The sequence below is a fragment of the Cavia porcellus genome, unplaced genomic scaffold, assembly GCF_034190915.1.
Source record: "Cavia porcellus strain 051 isolate PalLab524CR breed Dunkin Hartley unplaced genomic scaffold, mCavPor4.1 scaffold_1, whole genome shotgun sequence".
Classification (NCBI taxonomy): domain Eukaryota; kingdom Metazoa; phylum Chordata; class Mammalia; order Rodentia; family Caviidae; genus Cavia; species Cavia porcellus.
In genome coordinates, this window is record NW_026947484.1 from 167653924 (window position 1) to 167681804 (window position 27881).

General features: G+C 42.8%; 1 protein-coding gene across 10 annotated transcripts in view; it reads left to right on the top strand.

Annotated features, from left to right (window-relative positions):
* Window positions 1-27881, top strand: part of Cdk5rap2 (CDK5 regulatory subunit associated protein 2) — a 185376-nt gene that overhangs the window by 37508 nt on the left and 119987 nt on the right. For 6 of the 10 annotated variants that reach the window (XR_010051176.1, XM_063259938.1, XM_063259943.1 and 3 more), the window contains exons 6-13: window positions 3685-3808; window positions 6725-6879; window positions 12551-12713; window positions 13367-13414; window positions 13746-13799; window positions 14658-14777; window positions 17933-18025; window positions 21244-21462. Coding sequence is in view for 9 of the 10 variants with exons in the window: in XM_063259938.1 (XP_063116008.1) it covers window positions 3685-3808; window positions 6725-6879; window positions 12551-12713; window positions 13367-13414; window positions 13746-13799; window positions 14658-14777; window positions 17933-18025; window positions 21244-21462 (976 nt within the window). In the remaining variant the exon portion in view is untranslated. The remainder of the gene's footprint in view (window positions 1-3684; window positions 3809-6724; window positions 6880-12550; window positions 12714-13366; window positions 13415-13745; window positions 13800-14657; window positions 14778-17932; window positions 18026-21243; window positions 21463-27881) is intronic. The other 4 variants (XM_063259952.1, XM_063259928.1, XM_063259953.1 and 1 more) reach the window with 1 other exon arrangement.

A 27881-nucleotide genomic window follows, 5' to 3' on the forward strand; every position in this document is an offset into this window, starting at 1 on the left:
TCTGTAGTACTTTTCCGTTTATAAAGCACTTCACATCTATTAATGTTGCATCCTTATCCTGGGAACTGTGCAAATGTCACGGAATCCCTTCATTGTATAGGGGAGGAATGTGGGTCTGGGGAAGGGAAGAGCCATGAGTCCCAGCCAAAATGTCAAAATTGTGACTAGAACATGACGTCAGATGTCAGGTCCAGCACTAAGTTTCATGTTCTGTTTTTCAATTTTCATGTGTAGATGTAGCTTATGAACAGTACCTCTGTAGGGTTGTTCAATGACAGGGTCTACCCTGTGACTGCTGAGTGTGCTTTTCTCTTTGTCCGTGACTACCCAGCATCCACAGTGTGTCTGTAGTTGATACTGTTGATGGGAAAACATTTTTATTCATGTGCTGCCTCTGGCTCTCTTTTTCAGTGTTGCAGTTTTGGTTGTGTATGTGGGGACATATGGGTTGAAATGGGATCTTTCATAAGAAAAACTCCAGTTTTTCCTTAGAGAACTATAATTACGGTGGAAAGAATTGGAGGAAATGTTGAAGTAATGAGTATAGTGTTTGTAGAATGTTCTTTCTTTGTGTTGAGTGGAAAGCTGGATTAGATGAATTTCCCCTTACCTCTTAATATTGTCTCTTGGCCCATATTCTACACGAAAAGAAAGGGTAAGGTGGGCATGGTGGCGTATGCTTGTAATCCCAGCAGTTGGCTCAGGCAGGAGAATTGTTGCAAGTTCAGCCTGAGCTACACAGTGAGTTCACTGCCAGCCTAAATTACATACCAAGACCCTGTCTCAAAAAGCAAACAGGCAGAAAGGCCGGTAGATGGAACTACCAGTGGTGAAGATCCACTTAGTCCCATGCTTAGCACCTGTGTCTGGAACATACTTTATTGAGTTTGATCTTTACAGTTATGTGAGGCAATCTATATTCTCATTTGCATGCAGAGAAAACTGAGGCCCAGAGGAGGAGGTGAACTTGCCTGAGCTAGTAATCAAGATGAGTCTGATTAGTTGCAGAATCCATTCTGCCTTACCATGAAGCAAACATATTTGTTTGTTGGTTTGCTGTTATTATACTTATCAGTTACAGTAAGGGTACATTAAAAAGAAAAGCAGTCATATTGTTGAGAGTAAATTTTATCTCTGCAGCTTTAAAACATAAACAGAAAAATAATAATTCCATTAGCAGAGGAAAATTGTACCATACTGCTGAGTATAAATTTTATTGCTACAGTAACTGAAAAATACAAGGATGATAAATGAAAAGTTGGAACATTTATTATTGAGAATATATTTTATTGGTATAACTAAAACACAAACAAATGGAATAATACCAGTGGTTGTTAAAAATTGTAGTCAGCCTCTTGACAGAAGATGTGATTCAGCCTGTAAAACGCCACGGTTCCATCTGGCTGATGGGAATAGGACCCTGCACTCTGGCCGGTTGGGTGCGGGTAGGAGTCACAGAAGAGAGCTGTTTTATGAGGGGGATCCAGAAAGCCCCAGTGCTAAGTCATTTGTAAATGTGTAGTGAAGATTCAGGAGTACAACAGTCCAGTTACGTACAGCTCAGACAGGAGGGCTGTCTGGTTTAGAATTCTTTTGGATATCTGTGATGCTCCTTGAGTGACAGAAACGATTATGAGTCACCGTGTGTCTGCGAAAGCACTGATCCAGAGTGAGCCAAGGGAGTGGGGGCTGAAGACACTTAATGGCATTAATCAGGAAGTGAGCACAGTGGCCTTGGTTCCGGCCAGGAGATCTGTTTTCAGCAGAGACCCCAGCAGAGGGGTGGCAGGAGGCCTCTCACAGCAACTCTGTGGGATCCAGAGCCGCCTACCCTCAGAGGAAGGGCCAAGCGTGCAGAGCGCTCAGCTTCGGCAGGAGGAGGCCCCCTGCGTGTTAGCACATTAATGCTAAGCGATAATCATCTCATTTTTCACATGAGGAAACTGAGGTATAACAGGTGACTTACTGAGGCTGGGTAATTTACCCAGAGACACACTGGGGATAGAACAGAGCAGGAATTTGGAAGCAGAGTTCTCTGGTGTCAGGCTTGTGTTCTTCCTTCCTTTCATTGTTCATGGCGAATTCCCTTAGTGTGGTATGAAACTGGGACCTTTTGAAGCTTTCCTAATAAAAGGAGAAATGGATGTGAGTAAAGTATTTGTGGGTAACTCCTGTTTGAGACTTGGGTGGCACGTGTGGCCCTCTTGATTTTCCATTGTTTTTAGTCACATTCAGGCCACATTCACACAGGAAGGTCTGGTCACACAGCTCTTAGAGAAATTTTATATACTCCTAAAGTAGGGCACCGGAGGCTTGCAGTGAAGAGATTTTTTTTTTTTTTTTTTTTTTTCTCGTGCAGTTTTTCTGAGAAACTAGCTTTAGGTGGAGCCATTTCCTCTATTATCCTGCTTTCTGGGAACCTGCAGTCATTTAGCAGTCTGATGAGGACCGCTTAGCGTGTTGAGCCTTACATCCAGCAGTGTTTTACTTTTGGCATAGTGAGTGTGGTCCTGTGTGTTGGTGTGCCATCTCTAGCACTGATTGTCATGCAGAGACAATATTCCAGGTGCTGCAGCAGTGTGTGCTGTACATTTTATGTTGCAGGAGCGGAGTGTAGAACGCTTGCATAATCTCCCTTCTCCATGCTCTGAGTGGTAGCTTGTGCTCGCAGATTGATTGTGCTGTCATTAAAATGCTTTTCCCTCCAGTTGGTACAAAATAAAGCATACAAACCCTTAATCTCGCAAATTTATTTTTTTGCATATTGTTTCTTTGCACGTTAGTTTGTCAAACCACTGTTCCTACCCCACTGGTGCATGTGTGCTTTATTGTAAGCTGCCTAGTGGGAAATTTGGCTCCAGGTGAATTATGTTTTCCCTGTCACACATTGATTCCTGTTCTAGGAAATTATCCTAAGGAAGTCACTAGATAGAAGACATACAAGGATGATTTCATCATAGCATTGCTTATTATATTAAACGATGACACTAATGTTTATTGAATGCTTACTTTGTACCAGGCACTGTTCTCAGATCTTTATGAGTTTTATCACAAATGTGTTAAATCAGAAACAATTTAAAATATAAGGAATTGATTTAATATATCACAGTGTATTTCACACAGTGAATTAATATGTAATCTTTGAAATGATGTTATAGATTATTGATACAAAAGGATGCTTATAGTGTATTAAGTAATAAAATCAGTTCACTGACATGTACTAAATGGTTTTAATTTTGTGGAAAATGTCTGAAAGGTTGTATACTAAAATATTGACTTGGTTTCCTAAGTGACAAGATTATGCACAATTCTTATCTGTTTATTATGTTTTAAATTATATAAGCTTAATTTTTAAAAAACTTGGCTCAGGAAAGTGGGAGAAATGACTGACAAATATCCTCTGGTGAATGTGAGGGCTGTCTGGGTGTGACATTGTCACCTTATTGATTGCCAGGGTTGATTTGGCTGACTTGCTGGCTGAGTGTTCCTTTCCTCCTTCACCCCTCCATGTGCATCCCTTCTGAGGCTGTGAGCTCAGTTAAGGAGAATGAGCACCCAATAGAGGAGGGCTGTGTCCCCCAGCTAGAACCCCCAGACAAGGTCTCAAGATACCAATATCCCCTGTGTCCTTGGGCCTGTGAGACTGTCGTCTTCACACATTTTGCCCTTTTCCTCTTTCTGCAGCAAAGCTGTTGAGAGCCTGGCTGAAGGGGGCGGCTCTGAGCTTCAGCAGGTGAAAGAAGACGCTCGGAAGAGGGTGCAGCAGGTGGAAGAGCGCCTGACCGAAAGGATCCTCATCCTGGAAGGGGCAAGTCTGGAAATCCCAAGGGCACCGTGCTGCTTCCGGCGGGTTAAGAACCGAGTGGAGACAGTCTTATTCCTTTTTTTATACACTGTTACAGCAGGAACAGCGGTCCCCTCTCCCTTCTGAAGCATCTCTGGGCTCCAGCCCCGGTTTGGGCACTTTGTATGTGTAATTTATAATCCTCACTCACACCTGCAAGCCGACCACTGTTGTCTTCATGCCCATTTGAGGGCACTGAGTCAGGGAGAGAAGTACGAACAGGGCCCCATTTAATCTCGGTTTTAAAGCCGTGACTGCTGTTTTAAAGCCTGTACTCTTTCTGTAACACCAACTGCTATCTAGTTTGGTTTCTTTATTTTGAAGACGAGGAAGTGGAGGCCTAGAGAAGAGGGAGGACTTAACAGAATGTTGGCCAGCCTTGGAGGCTGCCCTTCCTGTTGGCTTTGAGCCACTGCTTGGCCATCCAGGTTCTGTCTGCGTACCCACTTTCCATCCAGCCACATTGCCCATGATCATCGAATGACTTTTCTGTCAGGCCTTGTATGTAACTGCTTCTCCTTGTTCTTAGGAGTTTCCTGTGATTATGGTAGGAATCAGGTTGTTTCCTGGATGTTATACAGTTTTTTTTCCCCCATTTTTTAAGCTAGCATTCATTAATGCAGGTTGAATAGTCCTTATCTGAAATGCGTGAGACCAGTAGTATTTTAGATTTGGAGTTTTTGGATTTTGGAATATTTGCATACATGTGATAAGACATTTTGGGGAGGGAACCCAAGCCTAAACATGAAATTCGTTTGTGTTTCATATGTATACTATATACATAGTCCAAAGATGTTTTTATATTTATGTAGTGTGCCTAGTTTGACTGAATCTTGTTGTCTGAGGTCTCATCGAATTTTGTACTTGTAATTTCATACTGGTGCTTAAAAATTTGGAATTTTGGAGCACCTTAGAGGTTGGATATTTTGGATTAAGAATGCTCATCCTGTATGGATTATTTAATTTTTGGTCTTTCAAGTTGTTTCATCTAAAATTTTCTACTTGAAACATTGGTTCTTTTTAGTATATACAAAGCCTAATGACACCAAAAAGCACTTTGGAAATAAAAACACAGGTACAGTGTTTTTCAGCTTACACTTTTCCTTTCATGCTGTGCATGTCAGGCCTTGTCTCCTCCCCTTGGGGGCATTTAGCTCTTAGGACCAAAGTAGAGTTGAGGAAACTGAGGCTCAGAAAGAGCTGAGGAATGATCTAAGTCGAAAGTGGGAGAAGTAGAACCAGAAGCAGGGGCTCCTGGAGTTTAATAGATGGAACCTGTTGACTCAGGCACCCAGTTTTGTCAGGAAATGCTCCTGATGCTTGGGGTTCCTGGTCTCAGCTCTGTCCCTTGCTGTCTTTATCAGCTTGGGCGAGGCATGTGCCTTGCCTGAGTCTCTGCTTTCTCGCTTGTGAAGTAAGGGTGGTGCCTCTGCTCTGCAGCGGTCATTGTAATAAGGGGCAGTCCGGCAGTCTGGCGTGGGCTTACCCGTCGGGGAGGCACCTCCCAGACCCTTTCGGTACCTAGACTTTATCAACCCTGTGAGTGGACTGATGAAGGAGATACTTCATCTCCCTTTCCTTTCTCTTTCTTTTTTCAATAGACCATGAGCTACTGTGTTCTCTCTTGCATGGTAGCGTGGCCTCATGCTGTAGGGCTACTTCTTTTCCTACTTTTCCATGCCCAAACTTGCTCTGCAGAGCCTGTTTCTTTTCCTACCTTTAATAAAACTTTGTTACCATTACAAAATAACTACTTGATGAAACAGGCACTAAATGGCTAAGTCCTTTGATCAAGGTCATATGGGCAGTAAATGTCAGGTGGCCTGGCTGGCCATCTGCATTCGGTGCTGTTGTACTGTCTCAGTATATAATGTTTAGGGTTGGGTGAGGATCGAATATGGTATAAAAAACCTTTTCCTCAGAACCTGGCGTTTAGTAGCACCCAGTAAATAACAGGCTTTCTTGTTTGCTGTCTGAGAGTATGGGAGATGTGTTTTTCCAGCCTTCATTAAGACTGACGGGTGAGCCTCTGGGGCAGATGTTGCCAGGGAGGCACCGCGCAGGGAAAGGGCAGTGAGAAAGAAGCCAGCAGTTTTGAGCTTCTTATGATGCAACAGGTTTTTGACAGAGTCTCAAGAAGCCCTTTGATGGAAAAATTGTTGTCCCTGTTTTATAGATTGGGCAGCTGAGCTTCAGCTGTGTCATGGGTAAGTCGGGGAGCTGGAATTTCAGCCTATTTTGATTTGACTTTATGTCTGTGATGCAGTCACAGGCAGTGGGTCTGAACTGTGGAGATTCGGACCCCCCCTCCCCCAGTCCCTTGCACAAGCACTGTGTTCTTTTCCCTGGACGCAGACACTGCCTATGTGGTTGAGGTAATTTTTTGGTGCTCAGCTCTCAGGAAGGACATAGAGTTTTTCGCCACTTAAATCTCTTGGAGGTATAGAAAATGTACGTGTATAGAATTGTGTAGTCACTATCTTAGGAAGAAATAGTGAGGGGGCAGTGGGGTGTGGGATGAATTCATATGGAGATTAAGGTGCCTCTTTGGAATTTATGTGTGTTTAGTATTGAGAGGGGCATTTTCTCCTTGTTCTCATTGAAGTCATAAATATTGATCTGATTTTTCAAAACCAAAAGTACAGTTTTTGTAGAGGTGAGTCTTTTCCATTGGAAATACCTATTACACTTCAGGATACAAGAGGGAAAAATGGCTGGCAAATGTATTTATTACTGATTCTTTCCATGTATAGTACAATTCAGGGAGGGGAAATATGCTGGAGAAAAAGTCATAAATATTTATATTTTAATCCAATTTCCTTTCAAAATGTTCCCAATTGTATTGAAAAATTGCATCAAATGCATTTAATTTAACTCTAGGATGTGAAAGCCGCTCAAGCAGAACTGGAAAAGGCCTTTGCAGGGGCAGAAACAGAGAAGGCTCTTCGGCTGAGCTTGGAAAGCAAGCTTTCAGAAATGAAGAAGATGCACATAGGCGACTTGGATGCAGCTCTGGTCTTGGAAGAGAAAGACAGGTCTGGCCCTGATCCCTGTGAAACCCTAACATCTCACTCTCGGCAGTATGGGGGAAGGATTGTTCCCTTTCCTTCCTTTCTCTTGTTCCCCACAGAACCTGAGTGACTTACTGGAACATGTCCAGTATAATAAAATAGAAAACTAGGGGTAAAATCCGGGTACAGAGGAGTAAGATGGTACTATGAGGACAGAGACAGAATTAGTGAATAGAAAGTCGTATTGAAAAGTTCTACTTAGATAAGCTTCCTGGTAGCCAAAGGGAAAAAGGAAAAACAATCTTGGTGGACACAAGATTTGCATAACTCATGAGGTGAGACAAGCCAGTAAATCAAGAGAAACCCAGTTTTATTTGGCACTGTCAGAAGGAAATTTCTCTGTGGTTCTTTCCAAAGGCAACATGAGTGGCCCATGTCTCCACAATAAATACTAGTGAATTTTGTTTGACTTGTTTTCCATTACATCTTTTTTTTTTTTTAAGTGCTAGTGTTGGAACTCAGGTCTTGTAAATCCTAGGTACATACCTTCCATTTAGCTGCATCCCCAGCCTTCCTTAAATTTTTAATCCTGACCAAAGGCATAAATTATTACAGTGCAAGGGCTCCAAAAACAAAACAGTATAGATCAAATATAGAATTGGTTGTTGCTGCAGAGTAAAATGTGTGCTGTTTGTTCAGAGAAATGGATGGAGGGTTTGGCCTTTAGGTGTCTTTATATTCATCGTATCTTATAGTCATGCTTTAGATACGAATAGATGAGATTTTATTCTTTATCATGAATCTTGCATTTGGTACTCTTGCTCTGGTTGGTGGTCACTAAACGGGAGATTGAGTTAATGAATTATAAGTAGACCACCAGCCGACCTAGCTACTGAAGAGCCAGACTTCTGTGGAATTTGATGGGAACTGCTCCAGAGTGAGCAATTCCCAGAGATTCTGACTGTGGGTCCTGTCCTTGGTCACTCAGTGCCCCGTGTAATGATGCTACAATCATGTTGTTTGTGCTCTTGTCCCCAAATGTTCTTCACTTTGGTACTTATCTCAGTGACACTTTTTAAGATTTGAGTTTGCCACTGATTTTGTTTATGGGTTGGGAAATCAGATGAGCAACCCTTTAAGGATTATCTGTGAAAGATGGTAAATAGGCCATGTGAGAAAGCCCATGGTCTCCATGTTTATTTAAGTGTCTTAACTTGAGCTTTGGAGAAGTCAGTATTCATTCGGTATGTTGCACCCTTAGCTTTGATCTAGAAAATGGAAATTTTGTGATTAGGGAAGTGAGTTACTTCTCTGTGGAGCTTGGTGGAGTGAATGAGCATTACCTCATTTTACTTATTTGAAACCTGTATTTTTCTTGGCTACAGTGCAAAGAAGAGAAAGCTCTATGGAGGGTACCTTTTTGCTGAGCCTTCCCCTCAGGGTGCTGACCTTTCCAAGCACCATCTGCAGAGTCAGGAGCCGTTAGACTGTGAGAAGTTCCACACAAATAACTATTACCTTTGTCCCGCCTGAGCAGCAGTGAAACCTTTAGAAAGCTTAGGGACTCATCTTCCTGGGGGAACTACAGGTTCCCAGCAGGTAAACTAGGGGCAGAGGGCCTAGGGAATGGAGTGGAATAGAATGTGTGGGGAGTCATCAAAGCGGAAAAGTCAAAATTCCTGGAGCCTGTGAAGGAGAAGGAAAGAGCCCTTGGAGGGAGCTTGCAAAGAAGTTCTGGGAGAGAAATAATTGGAAAGGTCCTGGGAGGGGCTCGACAGATGCCTGGCAGATGATTCATTGGTTCCACTGGATCCTTTATGTCCTTTATTCAACAAATATTTCCTGTGTGTCTTGCATTATACACAGCAGTGATAGTCCCTCCTTTTCACTGTGTAAATTGAAGCTTACCATTGATTTAGATGGAAAGGGTGGAAGACAGGAATAGAATGATGAGAGTGGATGGGAAAATGCTGGGTTAACATAATATTTATCAAAGTCAGTTTAGAGGGTTAGGAAGAGCTTCCCAAAGGAATGGAGCCCCCCTCCATGGGTTGCAAAACTCCCAGGGGATGCCTGAAACCCAATGGTGTTGAGCCTTGTGTATACTGTGTTTTTCATACATACCATTGATAAAGTTTAATTTATAAAGTAGGAGATTAACAACAATAATAAAATAGACTAACTATAATGATATTCTGTAACAAAAATATATGAATGTGATCTTTCTCTCAAAATCTGCACTGTATTCACCTTCTTGTGGTGATGCTGGTGTGGTGTCAGTGTGGTGACGTGAAGCGAAGTGGGTGACGCAGACTTTGTGATGTAGCTTTGGATCACTACATGCAGCTTACTTGAACACAAGCACTGCATTACAGGTGATCAGATCCCCGAGGTGACTACTGAGTGACTAAAGGTGGACAGTGCGTCCAGTGTGTGTGTGCTGGACAAAGGGCTGATCCAGGTGTCGGGAGTGGAGGTGGGGAATAGGAGATTTTCTCAGGATGGCTCACATTATAAAAGTATGAATTATTTGTCTGTTTTTCTGTTTAATATTTTTAGACCTTGGTGGATCACTGTCCACTTCCCACAGAATCAAAAGCATGGATAAGGGTGGGCTACCGTACTAGGGCAGGAGTAATTACTTGGACAAAGAAAGGAAAGGAAGGGTGCTCCAGGGACTAGGAGCAGTAAGTGTGGAAGGCCACGGCATAGGGAACATGGCGTGACCCAGGCAGGGAAGGGTGTGCTGGAGGGCCTGAGCTGTGTTCTGGGAGGAGGTGGGAAGAGGAGAGGAGAAAGACGTTGAGGAGGTCGTGAGGGCCTTGTGGAAAATTCGGGTTTTATTCCAAAGTCCTGTTAGAAACCTCTGAAAAGTTAAAGATGAGCCTTTGGGCATACAGGACCAGATTTAAATTTAAAGATATTTTTCTAGCCACCCCTGGTGGATGGGTGGTGTGGGAGCAGGATGGAAGACTGGTCTTAGGCTGATACAGAGATCCAGGACTGTGAGGGGGTAGAACTAGAAATGGAGGACAGGCAGAGAAGTGGTGGAGTGGCCACGGTGGGTTTGAAGGGCTTTCGGGCTGAGAAGAGGCTGCAGTGACACCTCCCCTCCCAGTCCATGTGTGAACCAGTGAGGGACACAGTGCAGCTTCTTACCTAACTGCTGAGCATGGCTTGGGCATGTGTGTGACTGCAGAGGTAACCGTAGTCTGCTTACATGAAGCTCCCAGTGAGGGAGAGGAGACGGAAGCATCCTATTAGATGCTGTGACAGAGGTAAGGCCAGGGCTCTGTGCCTGGATGTGGGGCAGAGAAAGCTCATCAGAAAAGCTGTGGGTATTGTCACATAGAGGGAATAGCATGTACAAGGGTACAGAGATTGGCACTTTTCATGGCAAGTTGAGGAAAGCTGTCCCCATCCATACGCGCTATCGAAGCTTGACCTCCCATCTCTTTTGATGATGGGGATTTGGGGAGTTATTTCCTATGTGTGGGTAGTGGGTTCTCTATGGATGTGGGTGCTCTGGTTAGGATGTTGCTGAAGACTGCAGTTGCCTGAGATTTCCTATAGGTCAGGGTAGATAGCGCAGAATGCTGGTTTTTCAGCCCTGAGAATGCGTCTGTCTCAGAGATGAAGGTTTCCAGCCACATTTGCAGTCAACACCTAGATGCCAACCAGATTTCAGCTCAGGGTGTGACCCCTATGCCCTTCCTGGAAGCTAACCTGCTCAGAAAGCTAAATGCAGATCTGAAGGACAGCTAAATGCAGATCATTGGAGCAGGTGGCTTGGTTATGTCCTGGTGAGATGGGGCCTGATCTGCCACACAGAGCAGGCACTGTTGGGCAGGGTAGACTGTCAGATTTTGAGGCCCCAGCCTCTTGCTTGGGTGAGGTGTCTATTTGGGCTTCCACTACCTTTCTCATTTTTTGGTACTGGGAATCAAACTTAGGACCTTGCGCTTGCCAGGCAGGTGCCGTGCCGCTGAGCTGCATCCCTGGCTCTCCAGCACCCTTTCTAAAGATATATATTTTAGCCAGCTTATTTCCTTCAATCTGGCTTTTGAGCTAATCTATAGCTTTGAGGCAGTCAATGTTGAGGAGCGTTACAGGTTGAGTATGGTCAACAGAATTATTTCTTTGGTCTGCACAGTATTTTTAAGTTTGACTTAATCACAGTGTTTAAAACATCAGATTTTTGTGTATAGCTCTGAATTTCCATTTCACTTGGAGACCTGGAGAAGCAGTAATGCTGGGTGCATCTTGCTGGATGGAGGCCGCCGCTCCTGCAGCTGGACTGGTGCTTCAGCTGGGCCTGGTCCCCAGTTGTCCTGCTCCAGTCTTTTCATTCCCTGTCTAAAACTTGCTTTATGGCAACTTAAAAAAAAAAATAAAAATCTTTGAGCTATAAATTACATATAATACAAGGCATCTATGTTAAGTCTACAGTTGGGGAACTTTTTACCTATCCAATTGATCATGTTATGATTTCAGAGCTGAACCCCTAGAGGGCAACATTACTCCTCCCTGTAGGTTTTTGGGAGCATCGCACAAGTGCTTAGCACCCTGATCCCGAAGCATTGCTAGGTGTTTCAGCTGCCTGTGTCTTCCCTCAATCTTCTGGGTGCTTCATGAGTGTAGCTCTGCTGGAATTCTAAGTCCTGCTCTTTCTGCCTTGCTGAGCTGCTTCTACAGAAAGGCCTCAGAAAGGGTCCGCTGACAAAATGCTAATTGTTGAACATTAAAAAAGTAATAATTATAGTAACTGTCGTTTGTTGAATTCTGCCACATGCCAGGAGCTGTGCAGGGTTGTTTAAAATAGCTTATCTCTAATTCATGTGAGCAAGTTACCCCATTTCAAGCTGAGGACATGTAGGTATAGAGAGGTTGGATAGCTTGCTATGGGCAGGGAGCAGTTGACTTGGGGAATTTCGTGGCCCAGAGAAGTATATGTTCAGGTCTCCTCAGTGTTCCAGGCAGCACTTCCCTGAGGGAAGATGTTTAATCACCTCAAAGGGAAGAATGGGTGTTTATCAGGTGGAGGTGGGTGGGCTTGGGGAGGGCACAGCATATCCAAGGGAGAGAGGCATCAAACAGCCTGGCTTTGGGGAGAGCTGGGAGTGAGGCTATGAAGTGGTGGTGGACAGGGTAATGGTCTCCTCTGAGATGAGTCAGAGACTATTACAGCCCAAAAAGTTAGAGCCTCAAATATCTTGGTTAGAATTTTGGCCTTTAGCTCGAAAGTCAATGTGTTTTTCAGCTTTGCTCTGAGAAACCGTAGAGAAGCATCCTTGTTTTTCCCAGTCACTAGAAGTGCTCTCAGTAGGCTGTGTTTGCTTAGGCATCAGTGGCAAATTTCTTTTGGAGAGAGGATTTCTTAAGAAAAAAAATTAGTTCTCCATTGCTGTGGGTGGGGGCAGTTTAAGGTCTTTGAGCAGAGGTGTGATATGACCAGACTCAGGTCTGGCAGCCCAGAGTTGGATCTGCAAGGCCTTGGCTGGAGGCAAGGGGCCGTGTTAATGCACACAGATTCTCCTTGGCCCTTGGTCTCTGACCTGCGAAATACGATTCTGTTTATGTTCAGTCATTGGGTAGGTGTGCTTTGAAGAAGCCTGGTCCCATTTTCTACCTCCTTCTGCTCCACTGAGCTAAGAGAACAGCTTAGAATTAATATTTAAATTTTGTTCTCTTTTAGACTGATTGAGGAGTTGAAGTTGTCTTTGAAGAGCAAAGACACTTTAATTCAGTGCCTTAAAGAGCAGAAATCTCAGATGGCATCTCCTGATGAGAATGTGTCATCTGGAGAGCACCGAAGACTTTCTGCTGCTTGGAGGGAAGAAAACGAGACAGACGCTGAGGTGAGGCGATGGGGCATGAAGGGGGGCGGCAGCAAATCAGTCTTCTCTATGGGAGAGGGAGCACCATTCAGTCCATAGTGCACACAGCTGCTTCCAAATATAAGTTCCTTGTTGCAGGGATCAGCAGAAACCACATTGGTCGGTGGCCTTGGCATACCCCCACCTCATGTTCCTGTAAAGAGTTAGTAAAAAAACAGGCCAGGTCTTGCTCACCTCCGCCTCACCCTGTGTCAGTGTCTATTTGCCTCCGGACTTTTTGTTCTTCCAGCCTTCTCGGGATGATAAGATTGTGGTGCGCAGCACTCATCCGGTTTACCTTTGTGGTTAGGGGCAGGCTGGAGGCCGACTGCAGTTGGGATCTTCAGAGGCAGTGAGAGAAGGGAACTAAGCCTATTGGCAGGTGATAGGCAGACTATTCATTCTCCAGCCATCTGGCAAGGTAGAGAGCTCAGTCCCCTGGTAGAGTTCAGAATTAGGCTCAGAGGAGTTGTTAAATTTTTCCAGCCTCCAAGAAGGTGGTTCCTAGTAGCTGTCCCCAAAGTATGCTGGATTCCCCACCCCCAGTAGCGTCCGTGGCAGGCTCTTTGGGAAGGGTGGACAAGTGGAGGAAGCACAGACCAAGGGTGGTTGCTGCATGTGCTCCCTCACCCTAGGGGCTGTTCTGGATGCTCAGGAGAGGTCTAGATTTCCCTGTGAAAGAGGTAAATTAGTTGTTTATCTGGAATTGGCTGTCCTCTTCCATCCCTCCCTTTAACCCTCCTTCCCCTTCCCTGGGCCCTGCCCTTCAGCACCTTGGTTTCTTATTGGTGGGGCTGGGGATCAACCAGTGTGGATTGCTTGTCTTCACATTTTTCTTCACTCAAATCTGGTGGGATTTTGGGTGGGACAGAGAGAAGGAGGGGTGTTTGTTTTAATGAGTTCCATAGCAGTGGGAAAAAACAAGGGAATGAAGTATTCAGTCTAATTGCCGTGGAGGAGCTGTTGGATTATGGGTGCCATCCTTTCTGGTCACCAATAAGTGACTTTTCTTAGGTTGCACAAATGGAGCGTCAGAAGGAGAAAAGAGAGTTTGAAGAGAAGATCCAGGTATGTTGATAATTTAAAAACATTTAGTGCGGTTTTATCCTATTCTTGCCTCTTACTTTATTTTGAGTGTAATCGACAGTTCTGTGTAGTGATAACTGCCATTTATAGAATGCAATGGGTGTGCCAGTCCCATTACGGCCTATTAGAGGCAGTTTCTAAATCCTTGCAATAACTCTATAACGTAGACATTCCCATTTTGCAGATGTAGACCTTGAGGCTCAGAAAGATGAAGTTACTCGCCCAAGAGCATGTGGCTGGGAAGAAGCTTAACAAAGGTTCAGACCTGCCAGTCTGATGCCAAGCCAGTGCTCCATGGGCCCCCATTACAACAGCGTTCGTACAGTGCCTGCCAGCTTAGAGAGCGCTCTCACATCCATTATCTCATTTGATCCTTACAACAGCCCAGGAGGGAGGCGGCAGTGATTATCTTCAGAAATGAACTCAGACTATAAATGTATAGTTCAGTCCCCATCAAACCAAATTCTCTGTTTGCTTTTGTAGCATTGAGGAATGAAATTAATGATGTGTTTTTTTCCCCCCAAATAACCTAGTGCAGATTCAAAGGCTCGGATGTGACTGTATTCAAATTTTAGAAGGCATTGGCGTCCTTCCCATAGGAATAGCTGTCATTGCCTCAACTGATCTCATCTCTCCCTTCACCCAGCCCTGTTGCCGTGAGCAGTAACACAGTAACTCAGAGCTGATGCCACTACATTCAGCTCCACTTGGAAACATTAATCACAGGTTGACAGGAATAAGATAGAATAACTGCGTCTGAGTGTGCTCTTAAAGATATATTTACAGTACATTTTGCTTGGAACGCATCAACTTAGTGAATCTTTTTCTAATCTAATTTAGGCACTTCAGGAGGACCTGAGAGAGAAGGAAAAAGAAATTGCTACAGAGAAGAAAAATAGTTTAAAGAGGGATAAAGCCATTCAGGGCCTAACCATGGCATTAAAATCAAAGGAAAAAGAGGTATGTGTGATATACTTGAAGTGGGATTTTTTTTTTTATTACTTTCTGTGGCTGGCCTGTCTTATCCTGAATTTTTAGCTGCAGATAAAAAGTTCATAAGAGAACTAAGATAGTATAGAAAGTAGGAGAAGGATCCTTTAGTCAACTGAGCAAATCCTTTTTGAGTGTCTAATCCAGCGCTGTCCAATGAAAACGTACTGTAAGTTAATCATATAATTTAACATTTTCTAGTGACCAGTTAAAATGTTAAAGAAACAAGTAAGATTAATTTCAATAATTTGTACCTTTCAGGCATTATCATGTAATCAATACAACAAAAGTAACAATGAAGTATTTAATGAATTATTTTTTTCAGTACTAAAAGGTTTGAAGTCCAAGCACTTCTCAATTGAGACTCACCACATGTCGTATGGCAGGCGCTGTCTTACCGAACAATACAGATCTAGTCTTTTGAAGGATAACAGAAAATTGAGATAAAGGAGTTTTGGGAGGCTTGGTCATGACTGTGAACCAGTTAGGGAGCCACCTGGCTTGTTGCCTTTGAGATCCAAGGCGGTGGCTGATGGCTGTTTTCTTGTCATGAGTTAGCACAGCAATCTGTTGTGTTCTGTGGTTGTGCTGGGTCCCCACACAGGGAAGATTTGCAGCTCTGCTTCCCAGTGGAGAAGAAAGAGTGAGAGGTGCTGTGGTTGAAGGAAGTTTAGGAGTTAAGGCAGAGGGAAAGGACCTGATCCAAATGAGGTGTGGGCATGGGAAGCCTGTGTTGGGGGCCACAAATTCACAATGGCTAATTTTGCATGCTTCCTTAAGGGATAAAATGGTGGCTTGGGATTATCAGTAACACCCATTTGAGACATTAACTCTCTAGGGATGGGCCATCCTCTCTCATTTTCTAAGACTAAAACTAATGTCACTGAGTCTAAACACTCTAGGGCAAGACCTTTCTTAGCATAAAATCGTCTCCGCCCTCTTGAGTCATCCCGAGATTATACTTGCCAGCCATGCCATAGACCTCTGAGTCTTCTGCCAATTTTGAATCTTCTGCGAGCTGTTTCTGTTGCTGTATACACCCAATAAATAGTGGCTGTCTTGGAATGTTGCTCTCCCATCTGGAGACTGACTTCCCAGTCACTCATCATGCACTACTAAATTTGTCTCTGTTACTTATTTTATCTTCTCACTATACCCTTAACAAAAGGCAGCTGGGGCTCTTGGCCATGTCCCCAATAAGCAGGGGTATGCTCAGAGGAGAACATGTCTGAAACTGAGACTTGAAGGATGGATAAGTGTTAGCAAGGAAGGGAGGCAGAGACAGGGAGGGCACTGTGGAGAGGAGGAGGACATCAGGGAAGAGCCTGGCATGTGATATGTGTGGCAGCACAGACGGTTTAGGGTTGCCAGAGTACAGTGTGAGATGAGAGGAGAAGCTGGCCTGGTGCAAGGGGATAGCCAGGGGCAGAGCTAATCCTACTTAGCCAGTTGGGTGGCACAGCACAGAGCAGGAAGCGTATGAACATATTTTCAGTTTGGTGCCATCTCTGGCTGTGTTCAGAGAGTGGATTGCAGGAGAGAGAGAATAGGAGCAGAGAGGCCGGAAGCCCATGGGAGAGCCAGGGAAACTTAATGAGGGCAGCGATGTGGCAAGTGGAATGGAGGGAGGGGTATATTCAAGGAATAACACTGCAAATGATTAGAAATTTGGAAATACAGTTGGGAAAAGTGATGGGTAAATGTAGTCCCTTAGAGAAGGAATGGTCAAGAGTGACTCTAGGTGCGTGGCTTGCGTGACTGCCACCCATTCAGTTCAGAGCATGGAAAATGAAGTTTGTGTGCAGGAGAGAGGCAGAGGTGTGGACGATGAATCTGTTGCACAAGTGTTGACTTTACGAGCCTGCGGACTCTCCAAGGAGTTAGCTGTCCAGGAAGCAGGGGTTGTGCTAGGGTTTGGAGAGAACTCAGCTTGGTCACTTCTCCATGTGCGGGAGTTGAAGTTCTGAGAGCTGAATCTGAGGAGAGCATAGAATGGGAAGGGAGGAGGCTGATGATGGGACTGCAACACTCTAAGAATTTCAGGCTGCAGTGCACACACAGACAGGAAAGAAGGGAGTGGACACAGAAGTAGGAAACTAAGCAGGAAACTGGTACAGAAGAAGAGAAGGGAGTGTAAGAGTTTGAGCAACCACCAGTGTGGCTCCTAATCATAGAAGTTATAATTCACATCCTATATGGGGAGGTCAGGGCCTTGCTGAAGGTGTCCTAATGTTATCGGTGGGGTAGTTCTGGGTGCTGTCTAGGCTCAGAGTGTGGGCATGGTAGTTCACCACTGGCCGTAGGGTTTGAGAAAGAGCATTAGAAGATTGGATGTGTCATCTACGGGCTCAGTAATATTATTGTAACATTTAGTGTGAGCCAGACATTGTTTTAGCACCAATATACATCACCTTGCTTAATGGTTATAAGCCCACAGTGGGACAAGTGGTGGTATCCTCATCTTATGGTGGTATAAGTCCATTTTTCTTTCTTTTTTTTTTTTTTGACACCAGGGATCAAACTCATGACCTTGTGCTTGCCAGGCAGGTGCTTGTGCTGCTGAGCTAAACCCCTGGCCCAATTTTTTATTACTGTAATTAAATGCCAGAGGCAGGATAACTTTATAAAGAAAAGAGACTTATGTAGCTTATAGTTGCTGGGAGGCTACAAATCTGGGATTGAGTAGCTGCATGCATTCAGCATCTGGTGAGAGCATGATGGCAAATGGTTAGGTGTGTTTCACAGGGAGAGAGCACATCACCAAACAGAAAGTCAGAGACGGGGTTCCTAGAGTCCCTCCCATGCACCTGTCCCCAGTTGACCTGAGGACTTTTTACTAGGCTTCATCTCTTAAAGGTCCTACCTCCCAACATTATCACACTGAGGACCAAGTTTACAACAAATGAACTTTAGGGGTGATCAAACCATATCCAAACTGTAGCACTGGTTGAGGAAATTGAGTCTCCGAGAGGTTAAGTCACCCAGTTAGTAAGTGGCCAAACTAGAAATTTCACTGTGGTCTTTTCTAATACAAAGGCATCTAACTGAGCAGGAAAAGCATCTGGGGTAGGCAGAGAGAGGACAGCATAGCTGTAAATGTGGCTGCTATTCTTCATTTTCCTCAGGTTCAGGAACTTAACTCTGAGATCGAGGAGCTCAGCACCGCCCTGGCTAAAGCCAGAGAGGCCCCGCAGAAAACACAGACTCCAAGAGTCCATGTGAGTGTTTCCTTTGGGTTGTCTTCTTTGTCTGTGTCCGCCTCTTATATTTTACCGTAAAGACTCCTGCTGGTCATCCCCTTGGTCTTTCCTTTCTCTTCCTAATTTTAGTTTTGTGCTTTTGATTATTTTAACATTTTATTCCCATGTTTCTAGTTTTTCTGCATGGTTTATGGCTAATACTAATAATTTCATAAATCAATAAAGTTCCATCATCCCAGTAAGTTCATACAGCCTGGAGCTCTCCTCCCACCTCCTGCACCGATATTGCTTTTGGTTGTAAAGAGCAGTTAGAAATTAAATCTAATTTAAGACTGTTTGATCCTAAGATTCATATCCCAAGCCTTATCTTTTGCAGAACTTTGGTTCACACTAAGAATAATTGAAGTAATTCGGTTTGAATCATGGTATGCTAGGAGCACAGAGAAACCTGTTTTGGGGATCTCAGACTTGCCCTTTCCCACTGTTTTGACGTTGGCTGATGAAATGGAGCTGAGATTACATTATACACTGGGGTTTTTTCTTTTTCCTTGCTTAGGAAGTAATCAGGTTTTAAAAGCTGAATTCTTAGCAAAACTGTATTTTTCATTTCTTAAGAAAAGAATATGTATGTTGGTAATTGATAGCCAGAGACCAGACATCCTTGGAAGCACTGTGATTTTTTTACTTATTATGTTGGGCCTTGAAGGAAAGAAAGGAGCCTTATAAATTTAAATTTTACTCAGATTTATTACATACATACATACATTTATTAATAATTTAATTTAGTCCCAGCAAAAGACTTTAAAGGATGATATTTGAGGTCTTGTCATACACAGTGCTGGCAGGGCTTCTTGTTTTGCAGCCCACAGAGACTGGGAATTGTTGTACCAAACTCCTCAGGTCGTGCTGTTCACAGAACGTGTGTTGAGTCCTTACCCAGCTGAGTTTGTGAGCTTTAGACAGTTTGCATCAGGACTCTAATTCAAGTCTGTCTCCATTGTCTGTGGTTCTTCTGTCGATCAGATTATGTGAGTAAAGGTACATGGTACATCTATACTGGCTGCTTCATTTGAGGTGTATGTTCTGTAACTGTTTCTTTACCATATTTTTGCCATAGCAGTATAGATGGTTCTGCTCAGTCTTCCTCATTTTTATTATGAGATAATTGTTGATTCACCTGTCATAGATTTCTTTCTGTATAGTCTTTACTCAGTTCTTCAACATCTCCCAAGTCACACAACTAAAACTGGTCTTGAAGTAATTCTATATTAAACTCATCATGTTCCTAAACAGTGAGAAAGAGTGATTTGTTTAATATTGTATTTGGCCTTCGGTTTCTTATCAAATCTAATTGGCTAAATATTTGCCATTGGGATATCATTAAGAAAAAGGTAAAAAGTCTCCCGGGAAATTTTTTCAAAGTCCATTTAAAAGAGTTAATATTGACAGTTTTTTATATTAATAAAATCAATGGAATTTGTGCATCTCAATTTTTTGAGCTGAATTTTTCTTTCTTTTTTTTTTTAAAAGAAGGTTAGCCCAGACTGTCCTTGCACTCCTGATCCTCCTTTTAGGCATATTCCACTACACCCAGCTGAGCTGGGATTTTAAAAAGAGGCTTTCTCTTTTTGTTTATGTGATAATTCTAAAGAACTTTCCTCACTTGACCATAACTGCTAATGATAATGTATAACAAGCTCCTTACTAATGTTCCTGTCTCTAGTTCTTTCCTCTCTCATTTAGTCTTGTTTTTATTTTTTCCAGTTTATTGGTGTGAACTGAGATTACTGCTTGTAAGGGCAGTGGGAGGAATGCAGCCTCTTTTGTTTGAATCTCAGGTTTTTCACCTGTGGTCCATGACAACATGTGCATTGGGTAGTTTTGAAGCCTCAATTGCTTAAATGGGCAAAATCAAGTGTATTCTTACAGTTGATGTGAGAAATAAGAGGTATCAGGTGTGGAAATGTGCTTATGTTTGGTTTAGCTCCTTTTATAAAATCAGTGATTAATACAAGGTAGCTGCAGCTGGGCGTTGTATGCACCTGTAATCCCAGCATTTGTGAGGCTGAGGTACTTGAGGATCTTTATAAGTGCAAGACCAGCCTGGGCTGCAAAGTGAGCTCAAGGCCAGCCTGAACTGCATAGCAAGATCCTGTCACAAAAAAAAGTTGTAAATATTGTTCAAGATGAGAATTTTCCAATTGTTGTTTACCTTTTTTTGCTGGGTTTATTTAAGCATTGTCATAGACATCCAAAAATGACCTTGGCTTCCTATTTCTTTTTATTTATTATGATTTCAAAGGAAATTATAAAAGTTTTCATAAACTTACATTGAAATTTGAATGAGGTTCATTCTCATTTCATATTTCTGGATCCAAAAGAGCAGTTAAGAGGGTCAGGCAGCTAGATGTCTGGTTTAGGTGGTCCAAAATAGCAGAGCTCCTTACTTCCCCAGGTAACTGGTTATAGTCTACTTCTGAACATCTGGGTTGGCAATCTGAACAGCTACACTTCACTAGTGATGGGGGTTGAAATGGATTTTCTAGGAAGGCCAAGAATTTTGTAGTAAGTCCTTGCTTCCTATCTGAGCTGTGACACGTGACAATTCAGATATCAGTTGTTTTTGAATTCTTGATCTTATACCTCTAACTGAAAAAAATCAATTTATAAAAAGTGTGTTTTACTCTGCTTCAGCAGTTTTTCCAGAAGTTAAAAATAAGAAGAAGAAAAGGCAAATTTAGACAAATATCAACATTTTGATGTTTTTCCTTCTGCATTTTCTTCTTAGACATAGATTTTTTAAAAGATCTTATACATCTTGGTCTTTTTTCATATAACATAATGTAGATTACTGCATCACATGTTACTGACTTTTTGTAAATACAGTTCATTTTGTGTCTTCTTTATATAGTTTTGTATGATTACATATTTAGGTTGTTTGTTATTGTTTACTACCATAGTGGTTCCCACACTACTAACATCACATTTTGTGCGTTTTCCTTCTTGAATTACTTTTTTTACACAAGTAGGTTTCCCTGTTTCATATCAGTGTTACACCATAAACATTATTCTGTGTTACTCAGAAACCGTCACATTGTTTGTGCTTTTTATCTTCAATATCATCTATGTTAATCTTCTTCTTTTCCTTTTCCTCCCCAAACTGAAAAGGGAGCACAGATTTTGTGGTTTAATGAGGTATGAAACTCAGCTCTTCTCCTTGCTCCCTTCTCTGCTAGGGGTCTGAAGACTATGAGGCTGCTCTGACAGAGAAGGAAGCCCTTCTGGCTGAGCTGCACTCAGAAAACCTCACCAAGAGTTCCGAGAACCACAGACTGCAGAGGAACATTAAGAAGGTCACCCAGGAGCTGAGCGATCTGCAGCAGGAGAAGGAGAGGCTGGAGAGGGACCTGGAGAAAGCCCACCGGGAGGGGAGCAGAGGAGCCCGCACCATTCATGTGAGCGTTGTCCGGCCCTTCTGATGTGGTGGCGTGGCTGTTTCTGTTGTAGGGAGATAAGCTAGTCAGTGCAGAAAATGGAAAAGTATGAAGACACTGCAGGCATCAGCTCTTTGCCTAGAAATGACTAGGTTCAACTATTCGATGTTGTAGTTGCTTAGTCTGCCTCAGTATCAGGTTGAAAATAGAGTCTTGCATCCTATTTTTTTATTTAAAAATTTATTGTATTTTTGGAACTGGGGACTTAAACTTAGGACCTTGCACTTGCCAGGCATGTGCTTTGCTGCTGAGCTATGTCCCTGGCCCTGCATCTTTTTTTTTTTCAGTTCAGTATTCATTGTTTGATGTGTTGCTGTGTCTCTTTTTTTTGGTCTTTTTCCTTTTTATCAGTACCAGGGATCGAACTCAGGACTGCTTGCTTGCAAGGCAGGCGCTTATGTTGCTGTGTCTCTTAAGTGTTCTTCGGAAATATGATTTTTTTTTGTGTATGTATCTGCACAATATTTCATCACTTGGCTACAATTTGACTAGTTAGTCCCTTATTGTAGAACATTTGGGTTATTTCACATTCTGTTTTGCCCGGTAACAAATACTGCCGCATACATTCTTCTACATAAATATTTATGCACTGATTATTTCTGATAGAAGTATAATTAACTAGGTCAAAGAGTGGATATATCTTTTAAAATATTTTGTAGATACACTTCCATTATTCTGGAACAAAGATTGTACCAGATTACTCTCTGCAATCTTTTTTTTTTTTTAAAGACTGTATGCTATTCAGCATTGAGTATTAGCATTTAAAAATTCTCTCTAAATTTGGTAGGCTTATTAAAATTCAGTTATATTAAAACTTAAGTATTCAGCATCTTTTAATTTAATCCATCCTAAGAGTCACATCTAGGTACATGGTTTTGGTGCAGTTAGGTTGGGTAGAATCTAAATGATTACTAACACACAGGTTAATTGAATTACCTGGGGCAGGCAGTCCATAGTAGAGAGCTCAAAAGAGGAGCCCTCGGTGTGGTGCTGTGGTTGGTTCACTGAAGACTGCTGTTGGCAAGGACGCCAGCATCTATGGGTTGAAATCACACTGTGAATACTGCAGGAGAGAATTGAAGCACAAATGTTTGTGCATTTTAATAGCATTTCAAACGTTAAGAGACCAATATTAGACATTCAGAAAAATAAACTGTCAGGTAAAGGTAGACCACCCTAGTGAAACAAATGTTTTGGTTTTCAGTATGACCTTCCAGGTGCACTAGACTGTCTGCCTAATTAGGCTAAGTACTGTTCTGTGACACATTTTTGAATAGTGTAGTCTTTCACTGATAGCTTTTACATGATTATGTAATACTTTCCTCCTTTGTTGGTGTTATGGCTGTGTCTAGATGTCGCCCAAAGCTCGTGCATTCATAGGTGAGTGTTTTTCAGAGGCGGCTCCATCTAGTGTGATGATGGGATTAAGGTTGTGTGATTACTAAATCACTCTGCTGACTGAATTGGCACTGCCCTAATCCTGGTAGCCTAGATACAATATAAAAGGGGCAGAAAGATGCTGTTAAGGTCCCTCTCTTGCTGCTTTGCTACCTGTGCTCACAATGAACTGTTTCTTCTCTGTGATGCTGCCTGCCATGGCACCCTGCCTTGGAGTCAGCCAGTTACGGACTGAGGTCTCTACAAACTGTGAGCTAAATAAACCTTCCTACCTTTAACTTTGGGTGTCAGGTATTTTGTCTCAACAACAAGAAAAGGAAAATAGTTGGTTAAAGAATTTGACTGCTTAAATAATGCCACAGTGAACATCTTTATGCATAAAGATGTTTTCTCTTAAAATTCCTACGAGAGACTCAGGATGAAATTACTGGGTAGCATAGGGCAAATATTTTATATTGGTTAATTATGCTGCCAGATTATCAGTACAAAGGATTGCCACCAGCAGTATTGAATTATACTATTTTATTGCAGCCTATTAGAAGACTTTCTCATATTAATACAAAATTACTGATCACCAGATGTGTCTACTTTATGTGCCGATGAAAATGTGAGACAGTTTCTGAAGGTTTCATTGTTCTAAAGGAGATGGAATATTACACATGACAAAATATAAAATGTTTTGTATTAGTCAGCTTTCTTGTCACTGAAACCCAGTACCTGAGACCTATAACTTAAAGGAGCAGAGGTTTCGTTTGACTCATGATTTGAGGGGATTCAGTCCATGGTTGGCTGGCTTCAAGGCAGAGCAGAGATGCTCAGTGCATGGTGGACAGGAAGCAGAAGAGGGGAATAGTGCTGCAGAGGAACCAGTCATAGACCCAAAGGCCGTGCCTCTGTGGCCCATCCAGACACGCTCAGAGGGTGCTCCAGCAGTCTCTCCTGCGTGGGTCCTGAGGCCAGTCAAGTTAATAGTTTACCCTAACTACCATATATTTCCAACATCTAAAGCTAATTGTTATTGTGTGAAAAAGATCCTTATATCAGGGAACCCTTCCTGCAGGAGGCAGCATTTGAGTAGAATGAGGAGAGCAGAGTAGTGTGCCTTTATAGATGAGGTGATAAAAAGCCGGCCAGAGGGTCCTTTGAGAGAGTTGGCATGTTTGTGGTCCATTCTTATACCCTTCACTGCTGGATAACAACTTTTTTTTTTTTAGTTTAAAGTATATTCTTCCCTTACTGCCATCATAAAAATGTTCATATGGTAAAATTTGGATGGCAGGGGATGAAGCATATAATTATATATTCATATACAATATGCAGTTCTTTTTACCTTATAACTTACTCTTCATAAGCATTGGAAATCTCTGGAAATCACATCAAATAGATACACTGTGTTTTACTTATGTATCCCTCTGTTGTCAGGCAGTGTTTGTTGGTTTCATAATTCATGTAATCATATAAACCGTGGCACTTCTTTAAAGAATTTTGGGCTGCTGCTGCTAGAAACACGTAATACACCCACATAATACACCCTGCATAATACACCCACACTTCATAAGGAGGTTAAGATACTTGGCAAGGAATGAAGAGGACTATGACAGTGAGAGGGAGGGATTGGCAATGTATTCTGTGGGTGGGACTTTGTTTTGAATAGCAGAAACGCAGCCTGAACTAATTTTGGCAAAAGGGAACGTTATTGCTGTGTGTCACTGGAAGGACTGATTCCATCTCCCTGAGAGCTGGCTGCCTTTTTTTACACCCACTAACTTCCGTTCCAAGTGGCTGTACCCCTCATTGCTAGCTCTGCTGGGATCACATCTTCCCAGTTTGTTGCAGAAGAGAATGGTGGACTCCCACTCTGCTGCCCCTCCTGTCATCCTGTCAGGATGGCCAGACAGGAGAGGTCCTGGGAGCCTTCCTGCTTTGGCAGGGTTGGATGTGCTTGCACACGTGCACTATTCTTGGCAGTCTTCTTGAGAGCCTTGTGTTTGGAGGAGTATGAGCAGGTGCCCAGGGAAGCAGTGTTTTGTTGCAGGGCCCAAGACACAACTGTGTGGTCTAAATGCTCACCTCAGGGAAGCATGCCTGGGACTCAGCTTCTGGGTACCTCATCAGGTCTGCCTTATACTTTAAGTCACATACTTGTTTCTGAAAGATAACTTGGGTGGTTTCCTACTTTTCACATGTATATTGCAACCCTATGGTATCTCAACTTCTGGTTATAAGTCTAAGAATTTGGCTGTGTCTGTCTCGTGAGAATGTTTTACACCAGATTGTGGGAGCACAGATTCTGGGGAGACATGCTGGGGTGGTGTTTTTGCTACATGGTGATGGGATGAATGCACAGGTGGAACCTTGCATATCTTACCGGCTCTTTAACCAGAGTGCCTCCTACGCACCAGCTACTATTGCTGTTACTTTTGGATTGCAGCAAACCAACAAACCCCGTTCCTTCTCGTGGCCTGTCTTGTCCTGGCAAAGAAAAGGAATTCACACATTCAGCAACATTGAACACTTCATGCAGGCCTTCTGCTAGATTTGGGCACAATTCCATGACAGACAGGGACACATTGCCATGGGAGTGCAAGGAAAGGAGGTGGCTTGTGGGACATAGAAAGCTCCTGAGGACGGTGACTTTGGCACTGGTTCTGAAGTCTAAGTTGAAGGTTAACAGATAAGTGGGTCTTCGGTCTGGGGCACAGGCTTAGAAGAGACAGTGTGGTGTGTTTGAAGAGCTTGATGCTGTGATGAAAGGCAGTAGCCTCTATGGATGTGGCAGGTTTACCTGGGGGAAGAATTGGTTTTTGGAAAGTCTGGGATGCAGAGTTTGGGAACCTGGACTTGACATGTAGGCCATCAGGCCTCTGTAGAGTAAAAAGTAAGGAGAAATGGACAGGCTCGGATTTGCAGTTTAGAAAGACTAGTCCGCAGGATGTCAGGAGGAAGGATTGGTGAGCGCTGGCTGGAGATGCGAAGATAAGCAAAGGCCTTTGTTTGACACGTGAGCCTGGTTCTGAGGTGAGGGCAGAGAGAAGAACCTGTTCCTCAGTAGCAGGGATGCCCAGGGATGGCTCCTAGGTGTCTATTAAAGCGTCACCCACAAGGACTCACTGATGGTCAGTTTTGGGTCTCTTATGTTGTTTGAACTTCACTGCATCCTACGGGTAGGATAAATAAAACATTGATAAGAAAAATATCCGAAGCACGGGTTTTGTTCTGAATCCACATTCATCTTGGTGCTCAACACCCTTTTTCCTGAGCAGTGAAGACTGGTCTTCAGAGAGATAGAAATAGAACAGGTAGGTGACGCCTTACAGTTTATAAAGAGACTGCTCATTTTTCACATGTGTCCCATAGCCCTGTGTTTGGTCACATAGACTATTATTCCCATTTTACAAATTAATCTGAGTCTCCCAATCTAAATGGCTTGATCATGTAATGTGATAGTCCTAAGAAACGAATGTTTTATGTATGTATATGTAGCATATATGTAGCATTGTGGATTCTAATTTCAGGACTTTGTCTAAGATACTGTGTTGTGGCTATGGCAAACCATCAGTAGTTAAGAATACTGTGCTTTTTGGCAGAAAGAAAGATTTTTTTTTATATTTTCAGCTTTTCAACAGATCAGAACAATATGTTCTCAGGAAAACAACTTGAAAAATCCTATATTTGAAGATCTAAAAATTGTAACTTGTTCTTTTTTTTTTTTTGTTTCAGAAACATTTGTGAGGTTTATAAAAATTGTAAGATTAAATGAGATTTAAAATAAAATAAAAGACTTAGGATCAGGGAAGATAAGGGTGACTAGTACAATGGAACCACAGAGCTACTACATAAAAATGCCCTTTATAGTCCTGAAAAGGACTTAAAATTCAGCTGGTGGCTCCTGGCAGCGAGAGTAAAAAGGGAAATTCAGTTCCAAGGTCTCCAGTGTCTGTAAGATGAACATGTTTAGATAAAAGGCAGCTTTTGCTGGCACTGAGGCCTGAGGGAAGAATCGCCTCTGGTGGTTTTTATAAAGAGGACTGAGCAGTGTATAGAGTCTTTAACAATGCTCCATTCAATGGAAGCAGTTCTACACAGGGCCAGATCAATGCGGTCTGAGTTGGTGAGCTTGTAAGTATTAAGGTTTTCAGTCCCTGGGACTGTCTAGCTGCTTCCCATTCTCTTTTCCTAGACAAGAGCTTCAGAGTCAGTTTGGAAATACTGCATCCCGGTTTACAGATGAGCCCTGATTTAAAGTCTGAAGGCCCCATTGCAGGCAGTCTGGTTTCTGTGGCATTCCCTGAATTCTAATGGTAAGCCAACCTGTTCTCTTTTGGATATGATCAAACCATCCTTTGCTCTTGCCAAAAACCTTTCCTGCCAGCCTCATTGTACCAGTCCTTCAGGCTCTCTTGGGGGAGACCATGCCTTTGCTGCAAACCCAGCTTGGATGAGAGGCAGATGGATACACAAGGTCTGATCATGCACAAACATGAGGAGTGGGGCTGCAAGGGTCGATTCGTCCTGCGTGTTTGTTTTAATTACCTGTGAGTGTAGTGACCTTGTGTCAGTTGATTTGACATGTGTTGTAAATTACAGTTCCTTTGTTTATTCAACACACATTTATTGAGTGCTTGCAATGGTGCAGATGCCGTCATTAGGCTCTGGTAAGCACAAGCTTTTGTTTTTACTTTGGGGAACCTTGTTTATAATGAGTAAAGTCAGAAAGTGAGTGTCGCAAGTCTCTGTGTAACACAAGGAGATGTGTTATACCTCCTTGCCACCAGAGGGCCTCATATCCCTTTAAGGAAATTTGGGAGCCTTTGTGAGAAACAGTGTTCCCTACTCAGTGTCCTGACTGGTTCAAATCTCAGATCTACAGCAGCGATGCTCTTTGGATTTTTACTTCCCTGCTGTCACATCTCTGACTTTGATGCATTATTTGACCTGGAGACTTAACTCCTTGTAGGCTGTTCTTTTCACATGCCTACATG